Source organism: Malaclemys terrapin, chromosome 9 (genome assembly GCF_027887155.1).
Source record: "Malaclemys terrapin pileata isolate rMalTer1 chromosome 9, rMalTer1.hap1, whole genome shotgun sequence".
Taxonomy (NCBI): domain Eukaryota; kingdom Metazoa; phylum Chordata; order Testudines; family Emydidae; genus Malaclemys; species Malaclemys terrapin.
In genome coordinates this window covers 16,929,411-16,949,877 of record NC_071513.1, presented here as the reverse complement: position 1 = coordinate 16,949,877, position 20,467 = coordinate 16,929,411, and the positions used below count along the sequence as shown (strand labels likewise).

At 37.7% G+C, this 20,467-nt stretch overlaps 1 protein-coding gene across 1 annotated transcript in view; it reads left to right on the top strand.

The window, feature by feature from the left end:
- Positions 1–20,467, top strand: part of SMARCA1 (SWI/SNF related, matrix associated, actin dependent regulator of chromatin, subfamily a, member 1) — a 64,974-nt gene that overhangs the window by 34,757 nt on the left and 9,750 nt on the right. The window contains exons 16-22 of the mRNA XM_054039460.1: positions 505–624; positions 2,641–2,751; positions 2,906–3,019; positions 9,293–9,415; positions 12,949–13,081; positions 16,060–16,178; positions 16,542–16,754. Coding sequence (XP_053895435.1) covers positions 505–624; positions 2,641–2,751; positions 2,906–3,019; positions 9,293–9,415; positions 12,949–13,081; positions 16,060–16,178; positions 16,542–16,754 — 933 coding nt within the window. The remainder of the gene's footprint in view (positions 1–504; positions 625–2,640; positions 2,752–2,905; positions 3,020–9,292; positions 9,416–12,948; positions 13,082–16,059; positions 16,179–16,541; positions 16,755–20,467) is intronic.

The window sequence follows — 20,467 nt, the reverse complement described above, 5'->3', positions numbered from 1 at the left end:
AAATGTTAGTTTTAGCACTGTTTCATTAAATAAGCTTTTAGAAGTGTGTATTGTTAAACTATTGGTCAGAAATCCTATGACAGTTTTTTTAATAGATGTAAGATCTTTTTGAAGTAATAGGTAGCTTAGTGGGCTAATGAACTACCTTTTCAGCTCAGAAGAGTTGTACATAAATTTTGTTGAAATTATTTGGTACCAGCATAATGTATAGGAGATGTTGGGCCACATTATAACAGCATACTAAACTTTAGCTTAATAGGAAGTCTCAGTGCACGAGACCAAAGGACTGGAATAAAAGGTGCGCTTCAGATCCTAATGAAGGAGATGGGTACTACTAGTCATGAAAGATGGGTACTAATACGCATGAAAGTAAAAAAGAAGGGAGAAAACTTAAGTGAGCGATGCTGATTTATTTTTAGAAACTTAATACAGAATTTAAAACCTCTCAGATGCGTTGATAAAGGTAACTTTTTTTTTTTTTATTATCTTTGTACCTGATTTTAGACAGCTGAAATGAATGAACGTTTGCAAAAAATGGGAGAGAGCTCTTTAAGGAACTTCACTATGGATACAGAGATGAGTTTATACAACTTTGAAGGTGAAGATTATAGAGAAAAACAAAAGGTAACTTTATTTTCTCATACATGTAACAATGTGTTTACTTTAACTCGTCTTGTGAAAATCTGATTAATTACAATCATAAGCATAAAAACATTTAATTAGGAATGCCATAACTGTAAATAAGAGGCTAGGAATTCACTTGACAATTTTTACTTTGCTCTTCTAAAATTTCGCTTTATCTGTGGTACTATTTAAAAAGAAAAATTGATCAGGTTCATCTATCAAAAAACTTATTCTTTACAAACATCCATTTCAAAAGACGAAAGCTGCTGTTGTCCAAATCTTGTAGTTCTGACTGAGGCAAAACTTCCATTATGCCTCATTCTTCTTGGAAGTCTTTGGAGTTACACTGATTTTATTCCTGTGTAACTGAGATAAAAATTACACCCATTGTCTTCAAAAGAACACTGGCCAGATTCTCCTTGGCATTAGGGTAGTTTTGCACCACTCCAGTAGTTTATAGGTTTCCTACAACTGCTTAGCTGGCCACGGGAGGATCACCCCAGCATAAGGGTGTTGTCCAGTAGTGTGTGGAGCCACCGTAGCAGCTCTGATGCCACTTCCCTTCTTGTGGCTGGTGCAGGGGACGTGACCAAAGTTTTCCCTGCACCTCCACAATTCCCGTCTGTTGTTAACAGCCTCTTAAGCATCCGTTGCAGGTTGGCTATGAGACTAAGGTGGCTTTGCGCCACCTTTGTGCCCCTTACCGAATTTTGTCGAGTGCTCCTTAGCAGGAACCAAAAATAAGGGCCCTTGACTTTTTAAAATTACACTCCAAAGCAAATATCTTTTTATAGCGAGGCACCACAGGAGGAACGTCATATATTTATTCTCACCTTAAGTTTCCTTGCTTACCTACCAATCCAGACAGTCGGGGTAGGGGAAACCATTTTGGAAATCTTTTCAGCTTTATATTTTCCTCCTGCTAGTATCTTCTATTCTGTGTTGGAACGAGCCAGCTTAACCAGCACTAATAGTGGTATTGATCTTGTAGAACCTGTTTATATGATTTACGGTTAATTCACCATTGTCAAATACTTTTGTTATACCAACACTGGTGATTACTGAAGAGTTTGGCCATGATACATATGTGGAGATATACACTAACAAATTCTTGAATGCAGCCTGAGGCTCTGATGCTGCAAAAAATATTGGTACGGATAGAATCTTGCCTTCTCACAGAGCTTCATTGATGTTGGTGGAGCTTTGTAAAACTGCAGGAGTCTATCCATGCAGATGTCATTGAAGGTTCAGAGCCTTAAATGGTAATTAATATTTCAGATCTCTTTGAAGCCGTGTTCATAACTTTTTGAAAATATGGTAGAAAAATGCACCTTGCTAATTAAGGGTCTGTCGTGCTCTCAGTTGCATGTGCAGTGGGGATAAATAACATTTTCTTCTGGAAAGTCCCTTAAAAAGCACAGGGAGGGAGCAAAGCTAGCACAACATTGTCACCTCTCTTCTGTGTTAGGTGGTGTATCAGACAGTAGTGGATGGAGTTGAGCTGTAGCCTTAGTATATGGCGCTATCCCCTGGATATCTGTGGTGTTTCTGGCAGATTTCCATTCAGTAGCTAATATTGCTTAGAATATAGCATGTGCGTGAGTAATGCTGCCAGAGGCAAGAGTAGGCCCGGAAGTAGGGCATATGTACAACCCTCCATGTAGGTTTTCTAGCATGTCTTGGCAGAGGTAGTGGTGGAATGAAGGGCCATATCCCTTGTCTTCTCCACATAGCTACTTACCTATTCAACCCCCACCTCCATACCCCTTTGAGATCCTCTTTGTATGTTTGTTTAAAATGCTTTAATCAGAATTTGCCTCTTAGTGATGAACCTTGTAGTAGCATGAATTCTGTTGAAACATAAGCTTTAACTAGTGCTCACAATAGAAATACTATTTGTCTATTGGTGGACACTGTCTTAATTAGTTAAACCCAAACTGACTACTATAATTGCTTTTTTGTGATTTCAGGAAGATATTTGGAGTTATTTAAACTGTTCTGTTTGTTTGTGTGTAGATGAGTATGATGGAATGGATAGAGCCTCCAAAACGAGAGCGCAAAGCAAACTATGCAGTGGATGCATATTTTAGAGAAGCCCTGCGTGTTAGTGAACCGAAAGTTCCCAAGGTAAAAGAATATAGATTTTTAATCTGTACCACTCTTTTCAACTTGTAGTAAAATCAATATGTGTTATACAGTATAAAATGTTGCTACTGTCTGGACTATAGCAACTGAAAGTAATTGAAAATTACGTAATGGTCATATATATGTATTTTTAAAGGCTCCACGACCCCCCAAACAGCCAAATATTCAAGATTTCCAGTTTTTTCCACCACGATTGTTTGAGCTTCTGGAAAAAGAAATTCTTTATTATCGCAAGACTATAGGCTATAAGGTAATAATGACTTTTCTTTATTTCAAATGAATGAAATATATTAGCATCAGTGTATCCAGATTTGTTGTAATAGTGAGAATTGCTAAATTCTTAAGGCAAATGAAAGTACTAAAGTCATGTTAATAGGTAATTTAGAGGCTTTCTAGCAATCTTGTATTTGTGTTGACTTGCTGTAGATTTGATTACTCATCATTTTCTTGGACCTCCTGTGATGTGGAGTTAACAAGATCCAGGAAATGTAACCAAGAGAACAGTCTCCTGTTTTACAAAATAACAATCCTACTTCATTAATACTAAGAAAAGACTAAAACAGACACCAACAACGTTTGGTTCCCCTTATTGAGCCCTAGCAACTGGATTCATGCCTAATGCAGGCCTTAGGACTTGCATCTCCCCTATTCAGCTGCTGAATTCTCGTCTCTCTTGCACTAACTAGTTTTATACTGATGTGACTCCATTGACTCCAGTGGAGTTACTCTTTTATTCACAGAGGTATAACTTAGTGCAGAAATCAGGCCAATTGTGACAAAATGAGAGTCACAGGAGAGAGATTTGTCCAGGAAAAGATATAGTCAGAACATGAAATTACAAAGTGATCTAAAAATGTAATGCAGGAGAAGTAAGAAGATGGGATTATATGGCAACAAATATGATGTTGAAATGACAAGGGCAAACTGATGTAGTATTACTAAAATTTGGTTTTAATTAAAAAAAAAATGCAGGAAATGTTTGATGGGAGGGGGGTAGCTACTTAGGAGCAATAAGTATGGAGGAAAATGTAGGACTACTGTTAAATAAGGAGTGAGCACAATTAGAGGAGGAAAAGGTAATTTCCCAATGCATGTGCTTAACACTTTCAGCAAAAAGAATGAAAAAAGCAAGAGGCTTAGTGATATAAGTATAAACTAGAACTAGAATATCAACTAGAGGCAGGTAAAAGAACACGTAGGTAACTTAAATATATTTAAATCAGTAGGACTAGATTAAATTCGTCTGAGTTCTAAAGGAAGGAGGTGATACCACAGCCATTGCCAATCATTTTTGAGAACTCATGGAGAACAGGTGAAAGGCAAATGTAGTAGCAATTCTTAAAGAAAAATGACGCTCCAGGAAAATACAAAGACTTAAAGGAGTTGTGTATATTAACCTTAACACCTTTAACGTAGTAAAATTTGCCCTAACATTCCACTTACGAGGTAAAGAGGACCTGTAATATTGTATCTCCCCTGTGTGTATGATTTAGAAAAGGGGATACAATGGGATTCTCCTCTAGAGTTAAATACAATTAAAAATATATTAGGTGGCATAGATTGTAAAGTCTTTTGGGGCAGCGACCATGTCATCTCATCATTGTTGTGAAGTACCTACCACAGTTATGAACAGTGTAAATAAATAGCAATAATGAAAGTGTTTTTATTTACTATTGACAGAGGGCAGTTTGCAGAGTTCTAAGCTAAAATGAGCCTAGAAATTTTAGCAAATTAGAAACTTCCTAACCATGTGCTAATTTATATAGTCAGCTTCAGTTGCATTGTAGGTAAAAATCAGTGATTCTTTTCACTTTACTAAGCCTGATTGATGTCTCTCAAGATTAGCGGACCTCACAGTTTGAGAGACACTAAGCACCTTGAGCACAATGGTATAACTATAGTGTTGGTTGCTTGAATGGGAGGGAAACGCATTGTCAGCTTTCTCTATTTAATAACAGACCTTACTGGAACAGGTCAGTGAAAAGAGGTACAGTCCTTTATCCTGTCTTCAGATTTAGCAGCCTATGTTGGACTCTTCAGAGTAAGGTGGGAAAACTCCCAGCATGCACTGCAATTTGCCACTTATGCAATACTGTAATATGCCACAGCAAGAAATGCCTTGCTGACTTCAGCTGGTTATTACCTTACCATATGCCCAGAAGTATGAGGATGATACAGTTTGTAATTTTGCCATAGCTTGTGCGACTGCTGTTTCTTAGTTATATGTAAGTGCAACTGCATTTTGACTCTTACAATGCTATAGTTGAATAATATCCTATAGAAGTGACTTTTACATATTTATGTACTTTGTGTAATTAAAGAAAAAAAATGGCCTTTTGTCCATTCAACTTGATTGTCTTTAATTTCATAGTTCTACTTTGAATTATAAGAGAGGGCAGGAAGGAGTGGCCCGTTTGCATAGTATGTCATTCTTAATTTAAGACATCTTTATCCTATCTCCTCTTAAGTTTTCTTTCAATTTCTTATTCCTTTGTTCTTTTGATCTAATGAACTCTGATGTGGGAATTCAGTGGGCAGAATTATTAATTTCCTTACAGGCTTTTCTGTGATGCTCAGCACTACAGTGTTTGAACGTTTCATGGATATTCAAGAATTTACCTCCACGATACCTTGCCTAGCATCACATGGGAACTCTGTGGTAAAAGCAGGGATAGAATCCAGTTCTCCAAAGAAGCATTTAATTGCCTTAGCTCATGAGACTGTCCTTTCTCTCCCTGTGATTTTTCTCTCTGCCGCTCCATACCATCCATCTTCTACAACCAAACTTTTCGCAGCCCAGAGCTGCAATTGTAGGGAAAGACCTGCTCAGCCATGAGCTGGAGCATGCCCAGTGTAAATGGAATCTTTGGGGAATTCAGCTACTAAAATCTACAAATGAGCATGTGCAAGTTGCAGTTTTTCAAAGGCTTATAATTTTGGCCAGGTTTTCATGGGGACAGCAAAAAAGCACGTCCTTGACACAAAGCCCACCTGCTGCCAAACTTCAAGTCCCTGGTCCAGCATATGTGGACACTAGAGCTTTTCAAAGACAAGGTCACCAGAATTTCACACAGCTAAAATGTGTATTTTTAAAAATAGCCTTGTTCTGAAAAACTGCTGAATTGTTTTGGTTGAAGTTTTCCCAAAAAAATGTAGCCTGAGGCAGCCCCCTGGCATGGAGGATTTGAACATGAATGGTTAAGTTCAGCAAAGTTATAAGCAACAGAAAATAGGGTCTTATAATCAGAAGTGTTGGGCAGCCTTAATGTGAGGCAGTACTTGGCTTAGCTGACCACTGAATCGTCATTGAGGGTGCCCTTTTGGTGATATGCCACAGCCTTCTGCCTAGATGTTTGATCAGAGAAAAGAAGGTGTGACCAGGACATCCTTGCACCCAGCTGATCCCTTGTTGCCACAGAATTGAAGGAGCACAAAAATGGCATAAAGCCACCTTTTGCCTCCCCCTTTCTGGACTTGTGCCAAGTGAGCCTTGGCTGGAATTGAGACTTGGGTTCTAAGTCTGTTCTCTTTCAATCAGATCCATATATGGTATTTTAATAATGAGTCTCCTAACTGTTGCTTTACTTCAGATTACATCATATTCAAAGAGATTTTGTCAACCGGATTGATCTCTGATCATAAATGTCCTGGATCTAGGTTTCTTAGGAAATAGTGTGGTACCTTGTGTCCTTGGTTATTAGTAGTGGGCCAGATTCTAACCTGTTAAGCTCAAGCTTGTTCTTTGAAACTCCTGTGTGCTATAGCATGGAACTTGTTCCAATATGTCTAACTTGGGGGTCTTAAGTGAGAAGGGCTTGCTTTATACATGGCTGAGGAAAATACGAAAGCTTCCTGGCTTTTTGAAATATTAATAATCTATTAAGGAGAAAAACAGCAAGTTGATAAATACAGGTGACTCGTTAAGCTTGAATTTTGGTAATGCATCATTGTAGGCAACTAACTTTGCAGCAGTAGAACTAAATTTGTGTGTGCTGAACTCACTATCACATTCAATAAACCACTCTGTTTCTGTAAAAAGCTTGCTAAAATCTCAGCCAGGAAGAAGGACAAAATGTGCCCTCTTTCCACTCTTTTACAGACTGTTGGTTATTGCAGAATATTACTACATTTTTCAAATATAAAATAACTCTTCAAAAGTTTTCTTATGAAAGTTACTTTTCTATACATCATTAGTTCATTGTATTACTTGGGGACCAAAGTTTTGGGATGCAGATTATGAGTAGCAGCAGAATGTGGCACATACTTTTTTTTAAACTTACCTATTCACTATGGAATAACGATCAGTTTGCTTAAGTTAAACCTGCGAACTGGTTAACTTCCAAATATAGTGCAATTATTAATGAGAGTAAGAGTAACAAATATGACATTGATAGTAATTTTGTTCTGTTGGAAAAGAAAGAAAGAATACATTTTATATTTCATAATTTGAAGTAAAGGGAAATTTAAAATCACTGTTACTTAACTTTGCTTTTGTGACTCTTGAAGTTCAAATGGAGATGTTCAGTAGCTGGCATTTCTACATAGTCCTGTATATTGCAAGCCATAAAATCAGTTGTTTTCTCTTGCAGATTATTTTGATAGTCCTAAATCGTGCCACACTGAACTCCTGTAAAGAAACTGTTTTCATATTAAAGGCCCAAATCACCATTCCTTTACTCCAGTATTATGCCAGCATAACTCCATTGAAATCAATGGAGTGTCATTTGTTTACTATCCATATAACAGAGCAGTATATAAGTATATATCATCTCTTTGATATTGTTACGCAGCTGATGCAATGTGCTTGACAACCTGAGATTTTCTTGAAGATGCTTGATGTAAAAATCTTTATTATAAAGATGCATTCTCTCAGTTTAAGGCAAAACTAGTATTAAAACTGACATCTATTTAAAAAACAAATGTCAGAGGGGTGAATTTGTGCTGATCATATTATAGTTCATATTAAATCACAACAAACTATAGAAGTTATGTTTCAGCTTAAAAACAACAAAAGAGAGAAGATTCTTAGCTAAGGCTTAAATTTTATTCTTTATTTATCCCTTTGTGCCTTGCCATCACAGAATATGTGGTATGCAAGATCACTACTTAGCAATGAGGGAAAGGCCCAGAACAAAGTTCTGTGTGCCATAGATCTCCAGCAGTACCCTGTGCAGGAAAGACATGGGTGGAGTGGCTGCAGAGGAGGTGTGAAGGATCTTACTTGTGTCAGGAAGGAGATTTTTTGCTGGCTTCAGACGTACTGAAGCACACTGGAGTGTTGCAGTGAGAAGGGAACAAGCCCCTGAGTCCACATGCATGGATCCAATAGGTGGGAACTTTTTAATAGGTCAATAGGGTAGTAGATGCTGTTCCACCACATAGGCATGTTTTAAGAACTTCACCTGCATGCATGTAGAACTCCTTTTTGATACTGATGAGTATGAAGGGAAGAAACTCTTGCTTGCATGTTCAACAGTCACATTCAAGTCACATTCCAAAGCACATACTTGAAATCTAATACACAGTACAGAGGTCACAAAATCCGAAACCTGCTGCAGTCTGGGCAGGGACATAAAAAGATACCTGCCTTGCTCTACCTAAATGCTGTAATCTCCTATCTTTAAATCAGCAAAACTTCTTTTTGTAAATAGAGTGCAGTGTACATGTATTTTGAGTACACCTGTGGTATACACAGTGGGGCAGACACACAGCTGGTTTACATTGTTCCACTGACTTGAATGGAAGTGTGACAATTTACACCAGCTGAGATCTGTTCCTTTCATTGTTTGCAGGTCTGGCCCAAGATGTGCTTGGCACAGGACCTGGCACTGTGCAAAGCAGACCTAATATTTTTCAGGCTCAGGCCCTCTTGTGTGAGAGGGTTGAGCAATAACATTTTTTTAAAAACATTTGTCTCTTAGGCAACAATGGTGGAAAAAATAACGTTTAAATTGTTCTATTCACAGTGGAAAGATAATAGTTATAAAAGTCATTGTCTGCTTTAGTTCCTAATCACTGGAGAAATATACCTTTATCATTTTTATGGGATCTAACAGCACTTATCATAGAGAGGAATTGCTTCACCCTTAAGGAACTTAATTAACTTAGATCCTTTGGTTGCTTACCAGTGAGGTTTAACATTACACTTCAATGAAACAAGAGCCTGTAAGCCAAGAAAAAGCAAATGTCGATGAATGACTTATGATTTGAGATATACACCTTGCCTGAAAGGATAATATTTTCAACCTCAACATTTCTGTAAACTGTAAATCCAGCTGGAAAAAAAAAAATGTTCCAGTAGCTATGTGGCATGTTTTAATTTTTTTTTTCCTACCAGTATATCAAGGCGTCAGAAACATTTCCTTTTGTAACAAATGCTCAGTGGTGAGGACTCCATCAATCCTGTCAAATTTAACTTGTGTTTATAGAGTAAATTGTGAAGTGAGATTGATATGAATATGTACAGTAACCTTAATAACACTGTTCTTTTACTCCTTGCTCATCCTGTTATTGCTGATCTCAGGTCCCTAGGAATCCTGACCTCCCAAACGCAGCTCAGGTACAAAAAGAGGAACAAAAGAAGATTGATGAGTCTGCACCTCACACTCCAGAAGAAACTGAAGAAAAAGAAAAGCTGCTCACACAAGTAAAATGATAAAAGTAGCTTAAGTATTTAGTGCCTAGCGTTTCATCAAAAGATGACTATTAAAATATACATGGCAGACTGCAGTGTGTTTATAAAAATGGCAGTTCACATTTTTCATTCACTATTGTATACAGTAAAACAAAACTATTGAAAGGTTATGAAAGTTAAAAAAAACAACAACACATGCACAAAATGTTTAGGTGTAATGAAAAATATCCCTCCAGTCTAAATGCAGTGATGCTTTACCCTAAAGATAGTTAAATGGAGCTTTGATTTATCCAGCCATCTTGTCAGTTGTATTTGACTAGAAATTCATCAGGTGTGGGAGAGGGAAAGGAGACTAAAGACTCAAGAAAGGAAACCAAATCCACAGAATAGGGAAGAGGAGAGAGGATAAAAGAAACGGGGTAAAGAGTGAGGAGAGAGAGTCCAAACTGATCATCAGATTAAGCAATGTAAGGACATTTTTAGCATGTCATATTTCTTTTAAACAAGTAATACACTTCCAAAGTGTGTGTGCTGTATATCTGTAATTCCAACTTGGGTTTCTGGTGGGATAAATAAAATCAGAATCCTTTGATATTGTAGCTTTTGTGTCCCTATCAGGGGCCAAATCTGCCTTTAGCCCTGACTGAAGCCAACGTGTCATTAAAATGTGTTTAGTTTTGCTTGATTAAATACCAGGAAAGTGCTTCAGGAATTTGATGCAGAGGTTTCTAACTTTTAATCTGTTAACTTGATCTATGTGTTAGGTAGTATGCAGTAGTGATGCCATGAGTTAATATCTGAGTTTCAGCATGATATACAATAACTTTAGATACTTTCTAATTTCTGCACAGGACTAAATACCATGAGATTTTTGTGTGACCTCTCTTAGAATCAGGGAGATGCCTGTGTTTTGGAAAAGATGGCCTTTGGTTCTCTTCCCTAGGATTTCTTGATGTAGTCCTATATTAAGGTCAGAAGGGACCATTCTGGTGATCTAGTTGACTTCCTACACAAGCTATAGGACTTCCATGAATTAATTACTGTTTGAAGTCCAGTAGCTGAGATTGAATTAGAGTATATTTGATAGTAAAGCATCCAATCTTGATTTTATAATGTTCAGTGATGGAGAATCCACCCCAACCCTTGGAAGTTGTTCCAATGGTTAATTACCCTCACTATAAAAAAAAAAAAAAAAAAAAAAAAAAAAAAAAAAAGGCGCTTTATTTCTAGTCTGCATTTGTCTATCTTCAATTTACAGCCATTGAATCTTGTTATACCTTTGTCTGCTGGATTGAAGATCTGTTGATCAAATTTCTGTTTTCCCCCATTATGTATATACTTCTGACAACCTCAAATGCGCGTGGAAGAGGCTGTGTTTGAGTTAGGAGCTTTTAGCTGTCATTTCCCATGGTTATCCCATTCTCAAATTGAATTTGCCTGTGATACATTATGTATTAAATTAAGGCCATCCTGCTTGTCTAATGTGCTCTTGATGAAATCAGTGGAAATATTTGTGTGAATAAAAGAAGCTGGATTTGGCCCATAGAGGTTAACTTATGTTACCCACTTCAGGATTTTTTTTTTTTAAACAAGATACTTTTCCTCCCCCTTCATTACATTTAAGGTAGAAAGTGTAACATTCTTTAAAAAACTATATAATAGACCAAGATTAGTTATTAACATACTTGAACCATGCTATTATACAGATACTGTCATATATACTATCTCTGAAAATACTTCACTCTGATCTTTGATCACAATCCCACAAACGGTGAGGTGTATTTTCCCTGAGTTTTTTGGGTCCTCAGGTCTCAATGGATTCTCCTATCCAACTGCCATTCTCTTGAATATCTGCAAGTGGTACCACAACTTATATAGTGGATGCATTCCGAGTCCTGTGGGTTTCCAGTATGTTTCTACCCTACCCACTCTTACCAAAGATTTCTAAAAAAGAAGTCACATAGGACAGGCAAATGTTATCACATGGCCAGATAAGACATGGTCTAAAATCTCATTCATCTTAACCAAACATCATTGGATAGGTTTGGTTTCTGCAGGTACCTGACACTATCATTGGATGAGACCAATTCCCTGATATCTGAATGCTGGTCCTGATGATTTGGCATATTAACAATTAATTATTGAGGAGGAGAACTTGTCTAAAAGAGTAGTAGTTGTATAATCTAGAAACCCTTCCTCTGTAGAGAAATGGACATATTGTACCAAAGGTGCTGCAATCTAATGGACAGAGAAACCATGCTGCTTTAGTTGTTTGCAGTGTGTAGCCGTGTTGGTCCCGGGATATTCGAGAGACAAGGTGGGAGAGGTAATCTTTTATTATTTATCTTTTACCTTTTTTTAGAAAAGATTTGCAAGGCCACAGTTTTTGTTGACCACTCACAACTTCATCAGGTACAGCAGGGTAAAAACATATGCCTCTACTGTTGTAGCCATCAGTACTAGCTTCATTGATTTAAAAAAAGAATCCTGTATTGTGATCATAGGACTATTTTTATACAGATACCATTAAGTTTGTAGGCTGAGCCTGTTCACTTGGAGAATCCGCAATTTTTATTACTTGTGAATGGTATTTCTCTGATTAAACAAGTGCAGTGCAGTACAACTGCTCTTCAGGCTTGTGGTTTTTTTTGCTTGTTCTTGATTCTTTTAGTATCTGGGGGTAGTCATGTTAGTCTGGATCTGTAAAAGCAGCAAAGAGTCCTGTGGCACCTTATAGACCAACAGACGTATTGGAGCATGAGCTTTCGTGGGTGAATATACATCCGACGAAGTGGGTATTCACGCACAAAAACTCATGCTCCAATACATCTGTTAGTCTATAAGGTGCCACAGGACTCTTTGCTGCTTTGATTCTTTTAGTTGCCTCTGTCCTAACAACCAATGCATCATCTTCGATGATGATCTTGTGCACTGTATCTCATTTAGCTGTTTTGTAGTTTTGGTTCCATTTCTACAATACATAACTGGCTTGCTGTTTGACAGTGCTATGGAGAGTTTCCATTTGATTGCATCATGTCAGAACAGAGATCTTTCCTTGGTACACTTTTGCTTCCATCCAGGTGTGTCTTATTCATAGTTTGTAAGTATTCTAAATAAGTGCTATTACATTTAGTGTTTGCTTGGTTAGGTGACTTTCAAGGGCACCAGGACTGGTGCTCCCCAAACTCCTGTCATTTTATTTGTTTCTTGTGCCTGTTGAAGTGTGAGCTAAATGAAAATCCATTAGGATGTGGATTGAGCTTGTTTCGTTGGAGAAATACCATTTACAGGTAAGAAAAAAAAATTGTTCTTACTGATGCATGAGGGGTTATGCACAAAAATAACTCACTAGAGATTTTTATGACTGAGTAATAAACCCTGGATAATAGAAATGTATGGAAATCCTGAAAGACCATTAACCACTCTAATTATTATGTGACACTGTACTGAAGCATTAACAATTGGAGCAAATGGTACATTCTAAGACAAAAGTTCTAGCAAAATATTTCCACCTGATAGTGACGTCTTTATCTCTCTGCTTTCAGGGTTTTACAAACTGGAACAAAAGAGACTTCAATCAGTTTATTAAAGCCAATGAGAAATATGGACGTGATGATATAGATAATATTGCCCGTGAGGTGGAAGGAAAGTCACCAGAGGAAGTCATAGAGTATTCAGGTTTGTTAAATTCAAGTACATCTTTTAACAGTCATATCTATATAACACTATTTTGTCATATGACTTTTGAAATTACAGGGTTCGGAGCTTGGAAGAATGTGAAAGGTTAAAAGAATGTGTTCCTTCTTAGAAAGCGTGAAGTCCTGGGGGGGGGATTATGCTGTGATTATGTATTCTTTATTCTGCACTAGCTGATTTTTAGTTCATGACTTGCTTCATCTACATTTGACAGTGTCATTGTACAAGGGGCTGACTTGTTTATTTTTCAGTGTGGGACTCCAGTTTTCTTGGCAGTGATTATAGAGCTGACATTGCCTATTAGGGGTATATGGACATAATAGACAGCCAAATACAGCTCTGATGTAAACAAAGGCTATTCTGTTGAAGCAAATTAAATTGTGCCCATTTACTTCAAGGTTGAATTTGGCCCACAGTCAGGACATTTTCGACGTTGGTGTAAGCGAAGTAGGTGCACATGTCAGAACTGGATGAAACAAACCAAAAAGAACAGATTATTTCATAGATTCATAGATTCTAGGACTGGAAGGGACCTCAAGAGGTCATCGAGTCCAGTCCCCTGCCCGCATGGCAGGACCAAATACCATCTAGACCATCCCTGATAGACATTTATCTAACCTACTCTTAAATATCTCAAGAGATGGAGATTCCACAACCTCCCTAGGCAATTTATTCCAGTGTTTAACCACCCTGACAGTTAGGAACTTTTTCCTAATGTCCAACCTAGACCTCCCTTGCTGCAGTTTAAACCCATTGCTTCTGGTTCTATCGTTAGAGGCTAAGGTGAACAAGTTTTCTCCCTTCTCCTTATGACACCCTTTTAAATACCTGAAAACTGCTATCATGTCCCCTCTCAGTCTTCTCTTTTCCAAACTAAACAAACCCAATTCTTTCAGCCTTCCTTCATAGGTCATGTTCTCAAGACCTTTAATCATTCTTGTTGCTCTTCTCTGGACCCGCTCCAATTTCTCCACATCTTTTTTAAAATGCGGTGCCCAGAACTGGACACAATACTCCAGCTGAGGCCTAACCAGAGCAGAGTAGAGCGGAAGAATGACTTCTCGTGTCTTGCTCACAACACACCTGTTAATACATCCCAGAATCATGTTTGCTTTTTTTGCAACAGCGTCACACTGTTGACTCATATTTAGCTTGTGGTCCACTATAACCCCTAGATCCCTTTCTGCCGTACTCCTTCCTAGACAGTCTCTTCCCATTCTGTATGTGTGAAACTGACTTTTCCTTCCTAAGTGGAGCACTTTGCATTTGTCTTTGTTAAACTTCATCCTGTTTACCTCAGCCCATTTCTCCAATTTGTCCAGATCATTTTGAATTATGACCCTGTCCTCCAAAGCAGTTGCAATCCCTCCCAGTTTGGTATCAACCGCAAACTTAATAAGCGTACTTTCTATGCCAATATCTAAGTCGTTGATGAAGATATTGAACAGCGCCAGTCCCAAAACAGACCCCTGCGGTACCCCACTCGTTATGCCTTTCCAGCAGGATTGGGAACCATTAATAACAACTCTGAGTACGGTTAATTTACACTATTTAATTTACACTATTAGTAGAATTGCTCACCCCATACAATACATATGAATTAAACCAAACTATGATGCAAATATTCCATGAGCAGAGACACCCATATTATGAAATCTCAAAATAATCTGAGGGCCAGATCCATCCCTCGTGTAAGTCTCTTGAAGTCACTGGGTTACACCCGGGATGAATTTAACACGTAAACTTTCACATCTCAGTCCAGTCCAATACTAATATAGATGGATGTGATTTCTTTTTTTATTTTATTCGGGATTTTTGCTGATTTTACATCCTGATCCTGCAAAGCAACATGCTTTATTTTGTGTAAAGTTAAGCACATGCACAATTCTTTGCGGGATTGGAGCCGTAACTTGAAGTAGCTTTCTGGACTTGTAGAATAGCCATTAATAAAAATAAATATTTGTGGTATTAACATCAGAACCGGAGTGAATATGCAGTAGCAATAAGCAAACTGAGCGCTTTGAGGAAAATATAAATGCAGGTCAATGGCTCTGTGAAATTTTTCCTCAAAATGGCAATACGACATAAATTGATGTACTAAATCAGGCCCTCTGCTTGTGGCGAAGTACACAATAGTTTTTCAGAGTGGTAGCTGTGTTAGTTTGTATCAGCAAGGAGTCCTTGTGGCACTTTAGAGACTAACAAATTTATTTGGGCATAAGCTTTTGTAGGCTAAAATCCAATTCATCAGATGCATGGACTGGAACATACAGTAGTGAGGTATAAATACACAGCATATGAAAAGATGGGAGCTGCCTTACCAAGTGGGGGTCAATAGTTTTTTACTTTATTTCCTTGAGCATCCCTCTATTCTATTGCACCAGGCAACCTCTCCCTAACATCTTATGTTTGTGTGTTCTTCCCATAGTCAAAGAAGGCTGGACTCAAGTCTCTCCAGATCTTATTTAAATTGTTTTTGGGTCTGCGGATGTCACTTAGAGGACTCCAAGAATGAGTTGGTTTGCTTAGACCCTGCTGACCTAAGACAGAGCACAAGTGAAAGACCAAAAATTGGTTCCTTCACATGGCAGAATGTTGCACTGTCACTAGACTACAAGCCTTGTCTTGTCTCCACTATTATTGATGTAATATGTACTCCCTTTAAATATACAGAGTTGTGCAGGATTTTATCCACACAGACCTCATTAAAGTAAATAAACTGAAGTCCGTGTAATTTGAGTTATTTGTAGCTCACCTCTAAAGATACTGATAAACACGAATGTGTCTTAATTTGTTTTTCACATAGCCTAGTGAAATAGTGTTTGGTAAATCTTCAAGTATCACGAACAGAAAATTTGGCATTGTTTAATAGTACACTGTTGTTTTGCTATAGAATTCTTCAATCAAACAAGGACATAATGAAAATATTATTTTACAGATTTAATGTTTTGTTCCTTTAGCTGTTTTTTGGGAACGTTGCAATGAACTGCAGGACATTGAGAGGATTATGGCTCAGATTGAACGAGGAGAGGCAAGAATCCAACGAAGGATCAGTATCAAGAAAGCTCTGGATGCCAAAGTAACAGTTGCAATTTTTGTTTTTAATTAGTCTTACCATTAATTTTCTAGTACTAAATTCTGCCTGCCGTTATAGTTGGATGAAGTGTCTTTCAGGTCCCTTTAGAAAGAAAGCAGTTGGGAAGCGTTGGTATTTACCACACCAAAGTTGGCTACTTTTCAGTGGGAGAGGAAGTGATCCCTGTGTATAGTTTGAATAGTGGTTTAAATTTATAAACCCTTTTCGTTGAAAAGCAGAATAAAAATATAAAATATCGTTTGTTGTCATAAACAACTCATACTGCTTGTAACAATGAAGTGGTAAAGCCTTAATTTAGTGTTATACGTCCACCAATAAAAAGTCTTATTTTTGTTTTGCATTCAGATTGCAAGGTATAAAGCCCCTTTTCATCAGCTGCGTATTCAGTATGGAACAAACAAAGGCAAAAACTACACAGAAGAAGAAGATAGATTCTTGATATGCATGTTACACAAGATGGGCTTTGACAAAGAAAATGTCTATGAAGAACTAAGGCAGTGTGTGCGCAATGCTCCCCAGTTCAGATTTGACTGGTTTATCAAATCGAGAACTGCTATGGTATGTTCAAGCATCAATTACATGAGGCTTAGATTTTTGAAGATAATGTTTTATGTTTCTTTAAGCAAATTATGTGGAATTTGGACCTGTACCAGAACACTGGAGTGAGGGAAACAATTAGGTATGAGAGTGGTCATTTTGGTCTATGTTCTCACCACCAGTTCCTAGCATAAGATGTGGTGGCCTTTTTCTCAGCACAGCTAAACAATGCTTTACAATGAAATCGAAACAGATTACAAAACCTGGCAAGTCTGAGTCTCATGTAAGCCAAAGAGATTAATGCAAAGATAGACTGCCCTTACAAATTGGTTGTTTGCTCACTCCACACTAAAAATAAATAATCCAAACAGCGTGTCTGTAACTGGTCTTGAATTGAATCACTTTTCAGAATTAGCTGACAGGCTATCAAAAGATGAACAGAATTTGATAAAATATAAAGTAACATTTTAATTTTCTTTTACAATACTTTCTCTCTTGTATTTATATTTCAGGACTAAAATGAGAAGTCTAGTAGCTGAGTGTTTCTACAAAAACCAGTTATTGTGGCAGGTGACTTAGTGTATGTTATAGTAGGTAAAACTTAAAATTAAAGAAGGATTCTCTTGTATAATGTAGTCATTTTAAAGAAGTCATGACACTTTACCTAGATCATATTACAGTAGACTATTTTATGAACAGTTGGATCATAAATAAGACACAGTACCAATTTGACTAAGGTATCAGTCAAATTAATACCTTGCATTTCAGCTGCATTCTTTCTTCAGTCTGGAGAATATAGCCATTCTAATGGAATTTCTCCACTGACTAACTAGTAGCAATGCTAGGGGAAGACATGCTGAGTACAAATATTAAAATACCCATCAACCTCAGAGTAGGACAGTATAATCTTCTTGTGCAACTGTAGTCTCAGTCCTGCAGTCTTCACTTGGGCACAACTGGCAATGACTTCAGTGAGAGGTTTACCTGAGTAAATATTGTAGGACAGAGCCCAATATAAAGAGAAAACATAACATTATTTTAGTGAAAGTGTTTGTTACAAAGATGAGGACACAACTTTTAAAATAATTTTGATATTTTAGTTGTTTGCAAAAAGAGCTTGGGAAGTTTGGACACAACAGTTCCTTTGTAACAGGCCATATTGTCCTTGGCACTAGTGTAGTTGTTAGGAGGGAGGGAGGAAGAAGTAAGGGATCACTGGTATCTATCCCCTCACAAAGGCTCCTTGAATTGAACCCTCCCCCTGCCCAAAAAAGGGGGAGGGGGAACAGGGAGCAGAGCTCCTTGATAACCGAGAAAGGAGCACATCACACAGTCTATGCCTGGCCACCATACCCTGTTGTCCAAAGCAGATCAGTGACTAGATGCTACAAGATGTCCAGATGAGATTGGTACTGTTCCATATGCAAACCTGGATATTTCTTTCTTTCTTTTTTTTTTTTTAACCTGTTGTTCTAGTGATCGCAAACCTAGCCTCCCATGTTCATGCAGCACCATCAGGGTTTATTTATTTATAAAATACCCATCCAGGGCTTTGAACACGGCTTTGAGCAGTACGTTTCAATAGGAAAAAGGCCATAAATGCCCTCTGACTACTCCCACAGCTGCTGATAATTACACAGCAAAGATGGTCTGCTTGAGATACCAACTACCAGCAACATTTTCTATCCCTGTATTCCTCATCCCCTCAACCATCCCCCTCACCCCTTGATTACCTTCCATATCTGCCCTTACTGCTGGAAGCTACCATTTTTACTAACTTAAATTTCCTTTTCAGGTAGTGTTGGATTTTAAAACTATAAACATACAGGGTCACATATATGGTATCTAATTTAGTCAGCTAAATTATTTCTACATGCCTGTTAATCTCCTGTGGGTAAATTTATCAGGGTAAAGCATAGGCCAGAATGGCACAAGTTTTATTATATAGTAGTTGTTCTCCTGGCCACACAACGGGGTGGAAATGTGGTGAGTGGTTAGAAATTGAGGGACCCAAAATGTAGTGAATATTTTGGTTTAAGTAGTCTTTTTCAAACTTAGTCTATTAAAATTAGTTTATTTATTAAGCTGATTATTCTACTATTATAATACTTACAGTAATGCATGAGTATACAGGCTATAAAGGAGTAGTAACAATACATATTGAACACAGATAAAATCAGAGGTAATGTTTGGGCTGCAAGCCCCCTTCCAGTTACAGACCATTCATAACCTTCTAATATTTTTAAACTAAACCTTCTTAGAGGTAATTATTAGTTTTAATGTTTATTATTTTCATTTTTCTTAATCTCTCAAAACTCTATCAGACTCATGATGAAATACTTAGGGTTTCATTAGTGATGTAGTTTCTGTTTGCATATGAAAATCCTGATTTTTGTTGAAGTGGTGGTGGTGATTATTTTATTTTGCATTTTATAGCCAAAACTTGTGTTAAATAGAGTAGGCAAGGCAGTTTAATTCTGAAAAGGACTTGTGATATATTGGTCCAAGAAAAACTTCACTGTATCTTACCAGCCACTAGATGTCTCTTGAATTCCATCTAAACAGCCTAATTTTCCTCCATCTTCTTTCCTATTCATTTCCTTCTGAAGTTTTCTCTTCAGAAAACAAATATAAATTCTGCTGCATTTCTTTATTCCCTAAGCAAATGGCCTACCCAGGTTAAGCTCACAAACAGAGTGAGAGCTTCTATAAAACAATAGTTTTTCTTAACTGCATAAAGACTTATTTAAGTGTTCAGGATTAGTAATTATTATCTTCCTCTTTATTTTATTTGTGTGCATGCTTCAGGAATGGAAAATACCATGACCTACTGAATCATAGTTATTCTCACCAAGCCACAATTTGTGCCTGTTCTGTGAATCTTTTTTTTTGCGTTTCTCCAGAGGAAGAGCTCTCTGGCAGTCCAAGACCTTTGGACTGACAGAGAGCCTGTTTTCTGTAAATATAGGAGATAGTCCAGACTTGTCCCCTCAACTTTTGGCTTGACTATGTCCTTTTACTCTCATGATAGATTCTCTATCTTCAGTGATGCAAACAGTGATGATTCAGTGCTCCTCCTTTCTCTGTTGCAATCCTAGTTTTTGTAGCTATGACAAGAGCGAACAAAATTCTTTTTGCTCTTTCTAACCTGGACAAGAAATATCAAATGACCTTGAAAGAAATGACCAAGGGGCGGTAGAGCCTTTCCCTCAAGAATTGACTCCCTGTAAGAAAAATACAGTATATGGATTATTCCATATTAGAGCGCATGAGGTTGAAGACAAAATTCATGATGGAGATTCTAGCTTCTAGTAGAAGCATCTAATATCCTGGCAGAAGGTTATCTGCATTGGCCAATCAGATTCTCCCATCAGCAATTTCTAAGGCCACATCTACACTACAAACTTTGGTCAATGCAAGTTACGTCGGCATAAAGCTGTTGCAATTAGTATATCTCTTTTGCACCTGCATACTTGGCTCCTTGAATTGGCACTGCATGTACTCACCAGGAGTGCTGTACTGATGCACAGTCCAATGCAGTGCACCATGAGTAAGTATACCAATTTTCAACTTGCCATCGTCCAGCGCATTGTCTTCTGCGAAGTTTTGGCAACATATGGTGGGGGAGAAATGAGTCACGCAGGGGGTGACTGGGAGCCAGGGGTTAACTTCCCCACGTGCAACCATGTCCATCCCATAATGTCATCTATATACCATAATTTTCTTGCCTTTTA